Source organism: Phaethon lepturus, unplaced genomic scaffold (genome assembly GCF_000687285.1).
Source record: "Phaethon lepturus isolate BGI_N335 unplaced genomic scaffold, ASM68728v1 scaffold8171, whole genome shotgun sequence".
Lineage (NCBI taxonomy): Eukaryota > Metazoa > Chordata > Aves > Phaethontiformes > Phaethontidae > Phaethon > Phaethon lepturus.
This window is the reverse complement of record NW_010518413.1, coordinates 58,266-64,265: the sequence shown is the minus strand read 5'-3', so window position 1 is coordinate 64,265 and position 6,000 is coordinate 58,266. Positions and strand designations below refer to the sequence as shown.

General features: G+C 38.4%; 1 protein-coding gene across 1 annotated transcript in view; it reads right to left on the bottom strand.

Annotated features, from left to right (window-relative positions):
- Positions 1 to 1,531: 1,531 nt before the first annotated feature.
- CCDC102B (coiled-coil domain containing 102B) overlaps positions 1,532 to 6,000 on the bottom strand; it is a gene marked incomplete at its 3' end in the record, with an annotated part of 38,209 nt that continues 33,740 nt past the window's right edge. Inside the window, exon 4 of the mRNA XM_010296721.1 lies at positions 1,532 to 1,741. Coding sequence (XP_010295023.1) covers positions 1,532 to 1,741 — 210 coding nt within the window. The remainder of the gene's footprint in view (positions 1,742 to 6,000) is intronic.

Genomic DNA, 6,000 nt, shown 5'->3' with positions numbered 1-6,000 from the left:
GCCTCTTCATCCTGGTTGGGTGGTATATAACAGACTCCCAGCAGGATATCTGCCTCGTTGGCCTTCCCCCTCATCCTTACCCATAAGCACTTGACTTTGTCATTACAGTCATTGAGCTCTATACAATCAAAACATACAAACTCCCTAACATACAGAGCCATCCCACTAGCTCTTCTTCCATGCCTATCCCTTCTGAAGAGCTTATAGCCATCCACTGCAGCACTGCAGTCATGTGAGTCATCGCACCATGTTTCTGTGATGGTGACTAAGTCATAGCTGTCCCGCTGCACAATGGCTTCCAGCTCCTCCTGTTTGGTGCCCATGCTGTGTGCATTGGTGTAGATGCACCTGAGCTGGGCTATCGATTTCGCCTCCAACACTAGCATGACACCCCCAGGCTCATCTCTAGTGAGTCTGGTTTTATCCCCTTCCCCCTTCGAATCTAGTTTAAAGCCCTCTCGATGAGGTCTGCCAGCTCGTAAGTGAGAATCCTTTTCCCCCCTGGAGACAGTTGAACCCCGTCTGTGCTATGATATGATGTGATATGATATGATAAAATAAGTACTAGTAAAGGAAAATTCAAAATAGGTGTTTGTTACGTAAGATATTTCATAAAGGTAAGCTATATGTGTGAACTGCAGTTTGCTGTTCCTGAGCCATCACAGAAATACAGAGAAATCATATAATTACATTTAAAAGCAGACCTCAAGTACAGAAACTCTCTCACTTAATCTTTCCCAAGAGAAAAAAATACCTATTGTAACTGTATCCCAGATCTGGTCCTAGTTAATCAGACTGCCATTATTCAACAGTAAATGCACATATATTACATTATATTATTTCTTATTTAGGCAACTAAGAATGTTATTATTTCTCACTGCCCAACTTGTAACATCAAGTATATACATTTAATGATTGGTTGGGTTGGGGTTTTTTTTTGCTTTCTCTTACACAGCTTTCAGTCTCAATGAAAGTGTGAGTCTTCCAGATTACTGCTTAATTATTGCAATAGCAAAACCAAAAAATAAACACAGTTAAGTGTCTCTGAATAATTTATCACATAATTTTTATCGGTACAATGAGGTTTAAAAGTCAACAGATCTTTAAAGGAATAAAAAATAAGAAAGAAGGCTCTTCCTTCAGTTCCCTTTTCCCTAAGAAGAGATTCAATATTCAGCAAGACAGAGAAATTATTGTCTCACAGGTTTTTTTGCTTTGACCTTCATCAGAACTCTGTAGCTACCAAAGCTTACTTAATCTCTTCTGTTCCTCCCAGTCTTCACTTCTGCTCCCTAGTCTTGTCAGACTTGTCATTTCCCCCTGCTCATTTTAAAAATGAAAAGATATTTCTGTCTGAATTTCTGTAGGGTACAGAAACAAAGTCACTGAGTTCTAATTGTCCAGGTCTGAAATGCAGATATGGCTGTTCTGTCTTGCACAACCCTTCTTTTAGGGACACATTTTGATGTTATGAAATAGTAATTGTTTTTGGGAGTGCTCCCCAAGTAATCAAACTAAGCCGTGCACATACCTTATCTTTAACCAGCAGCTTACTTTGTGCATTTTCATGATCACAACTAGGTTTAGTTAGTGTTGTTTTATTTTTCATCTCCAGAAGGCCCTGAATTTCTTTTACCTGCAACTTCAATCTTCTGTTCTCTTCTTTCAAACTTTGCTTTTCTGCTTCAACTCTCTCTCTCTTTCCCCCTTCAGAGGTATTCTCAAACTGCAGTCTTTCCAGCTGGGAGGGTGTGGGGTTGAAGGAAGAGCAATGGAAAGAGAAAAAAAGAGAGAGGAATAATGTGATTTAAAAAAACTGTTCTTTACCAGGTGAGGCTAATGACCTTACCTCAGAGTAAGGTAAGCATCTTATAAATCAGTCTAAGACATAAGTTTTCCATGTTTCATAAAGTTAGGTACTTGAATTTTTAATAAAAATACCCAAGAGAGTAAATCTTAATTAATTGTACCTTTACAGAAGTAAAGCTCAGGTAATGTTTTAATACAGTAACTGGTAACCAAATCTTATTTCTTTCCCTGTTATTTATGGAAAAACAGTATTTAAGAAAAAATAATAGAAGACTTTGTTTTACATAACATTGAGACTGATTTTGTTCTGACATTGCCAAAGTTCACTTTTTATTCCCCAAAAGATGAAAAATTGCCATGTTTTTAGTTATAGTCTGTTCCGACTTTAGAAGGACGATAAAGAATATTGATTAAGCTGAAGAAGTTATAAGGTATGTCTTCAGTACTAGAAACCACTATCCTAATAACAAGAGAAAGGATTTTTGAGTTTTCATACTACTCTGTTTCTTGAGGTCACAATTGGTAGTCTTAAGGGAAATATTATCTTTTATGGCCAAAGCTGTAACCTTAATTTAGGATAACCAAGCTTTCTGAATTCATTTATCTAATCCACATATAGGAGGAATTAGATATATTCTGCTGGTTTCATCTGGGACATAGATATATTCTGCTGGTTTCATCTGGGACAGAGTTAATTTTCTTCATAGAAACTAGTGTGAAGCGATGTTTTGGATTTGGGAAGAGAAAATGTTGATAATATACTGATGGTTTGGGTTGTTGATAAGCAGTCAAGGACAGTCTGGCTTTTCATGCTGGCCTGCCAGCAAGGAGGCTGAGGGTGCATGGGAAGCTGGGAGGGGGCACAGCCAGGACAGCTGACCCAGGCTGGCCAAAGGGATGTTCCATACCATATGACATCATGCTCAGTATATAAAGCTGGGGGGAAGAAGAAGGAAGGGGTGGAGGGACATTCGGAGTGATGGTGTCTGTCTTCCCAAGTAACCATTATGCGTGATGGAGCCCTGCTTCCCTGGAGATGGCTGAACACCTGCCTGCCCGTGGGGAGTGGTGAATGAATCCCTTGTTTTGCTTTGCTTGTGTGCACAGCTTTTGCTTTCCCTGTTAAACTGTCTTTATCCCAACCCACGAGTTTTCTCAATTTTAGTCTTGTGATTCTTTCCCCCATCCCACTGTGGGGGAGAGAGTGGCTGAGCAGCTGTGTGGTGCTTAGTTGCTGTCTGGGGTTAAACCACGACATATATCAACAAAAAGCCATACTACTAAGTTCTGTAAAGTAATTATCTAACAACTGATTTTATTTACTCCTTAGAGGCAACTAGACAAAGATTTTGTCAAGAATATAAGAAATGTTCCTCAGATTTCAAAAGAAAAATTGGTAAAATGAAATTATTTTTATAGCACAAAACAGATCCTTATCAGGTACTAATATATTTATCAGAATATTATTATCGATAAGTACTTACTATTAACATGTTATTGTTAACTGGTACTTATGAGAAGATTAAAATAAATAAGATAGATTAAAAAGTGTGAAAATGAAAGATTCCAGTTCTTTCACCTGAGATGAAAAAAAGAAGAGAAATGCTAATACATAAAAGTCAAAATTTTAAGAACTTTACAATTTTCATTTCTGTGAGAACTAAAATTGCTAATTTGATAAAGTAAGGACTGACAACAGTGCAAGGCACTTCATCAAAGAAACAATATATCTGTGCCAAAAAGTCTTTAGAAACAGCCAGAGACTTTTTCAGGTATTGGTTACTTTTAATTTAAGATCAATTTCTGGCAAATAATGAAAAGCTACTGAAGATGAAGCAAAGAGAATGAGGTGTTACAGTATCAGAGAAACATAATTCATACCTTGTGAATTGTAACAATGTGACCATCTAGGTAAATCAAAGACTAAACTTGTCCCCATCTTATTTCTGAGCAAATAAAAACATTTAGAAACCCTATAAAGTCCAAGAGGCTCATTCAGATTTTCAGATTTTTGGATTCTCCAAAAGACTGAGTAAAGCAGAGGAGGGAGGGGGGGAAGACAACGTGCTTTTTTTCTCCACAAGCTTCGTCTTCTCATGATGAAGAACAATAAAAGACAAACAGCAGTGTCAATGTTTCAAACAGTTTCCATGTATGAATCAGATGCCGACCATAAACTTAACCATTTGAAAATGAGGTCCAAATGTCCATTTTTTATGAACTTTATGAACAAAAGTTGCATCTAAATACTAAAGTATAAACCTTGGAATAATCAAGAAATCAAAGACAAAAGGACTAAGACATTACAAGAAAATACTTCATTAGCAAATTAATTAGATCCATCTCCAAATACCAAATTTCTAAGCCAATTCACATACCATATGACAATCATCAACTGCATGAAATTTAACAAGAGCAAGTGCCAGATTGTCCACCTGGGATGGAGGTAATCCTGGTTATATGTACAAACTGGGGGATGAGAAGCTGGAGAGCAGCCTCCATGAAAGACATCTGGGGGTTTGTGTTGATGGCAAGTTGAATATGAGACAACAATGTGTCCTGGCAATTGTGTCCTGGGGTGCATCAAGCACAGTATAGCTGGTTGGTTAAGGGAGGTAATTGTCCCACTCTACGCCGTACTGGTGTGGCCCCACCTCAAGTACTGTGTGCAGTTTTGGGCACCTCAATATAAGAAGGACATCAAACTATTAGAGAGAGTCAAGAGGAGGGCAACTGAGATCATGAAAGGTCTCAAGGGCAAGACTTATGAGGAGCAGGTAAGGTCACTTGGTTTGTTCAGCTTGGAGAAGAGAAGGTTAAGGGGTGACCTCATCACAGTCTACAACTTCCTCAAGGGGAGCAATGGAGGTGGGGTGTGATGATCTCCTCTCTCTGGTGACCATTGACAGGACACAAGGAAATGGAATACAGCTGTGTCAGGGGAAGTTCAGACTGGGCATTAGGAAAAGGTTTTTCACTGAGAAGGTGGTTGGTCACTGGAACAGGCTCCCCAGGTCATGGCACTAAGCCTGCCAGAGTTCAAGGAGTGTCTGGACAATGCTCTTAGTCGCATGCTCCTCAATGCAAGGAGCAGAGAGTTGGACTCGATGATCCTTATGAGTCCCCTGCAACTTGAGATATTCTGCGATTCTAAACACAGAGGATGAGAACTAACTACTTCACTTAGAAAAGTCAAATGTCAGAGTTAAAAACTGGATGGACAAAAAATGGATTATGTTTAAAGGCATTTTATTCTACCAGCAAAAGACACTTCCTCGAGCTGTTCCTTCTCATCATGGATTATTTGCTCCCTGTAACTAAGAAAACAAGATCAAGAACAACAAATGAACAACATTCCCCACACACACTCCAACAGAATTCCTAAAACCTTGGCCAGTCTTAACATTATGATACGCTGTTGGAGGGTATTATTTGGAGATAACTCTGAAACAGTTCTTAAAATTAAAACAGGCCTTTGATCTAAGATTAGGCAAACTAGCAATTAAGAAAGGAAGGAATATATTCCTTTCATACTTGTCATCACATTGGCAGACTAACTGGGAGTGCATTTTAACTTTTTAAACAATTATGCTATTCAGCAATTGTCTTTATACTAGAGATTTGTTCTTGTATGAAATGCCTTTACACAGGTACAAACCTACTAGTTTTGGGAGGTGGTCTATCTGGGTGAAATACAACACAGTGAAAGGCCTATGTATTTTATATTTATGCTACTCACAGTCTTTAGAGGTTATTTACCAAGCTAAATTCCTTAGAATGTGATAAACATCTGCACTGAGATTAAACAGGGAATCAGGGAAGGATAGTTTTGTACCCTTGTTTTAGGTTGGGTTTTTTTTGGCACAGTCTACCCACTGGTGGTACAGTACAAGATGTTAACTCCAATGCACAAGACAATGTTAGATGCTCATATGTTCATAATGAGGTCTTTAAACTCTATCCACTTAATTTCTGTACAATAATTTGAAACAAAGGGATCTCATATCTCGGTTTAGCACCAAATCCTTTTTCTGCCCCCCTCCTCAAGTTGTGCAGATTTATAGTTATTCAAATACTATCTACTGGACTACAGTCATGAAAACCGTATCTTTTCTAAGTAGATATGCATGCATGGTGTCTTACAAGTACCTGTCACAGATCTAGAACATGAGAAAGCCCTATGTTCTTGCA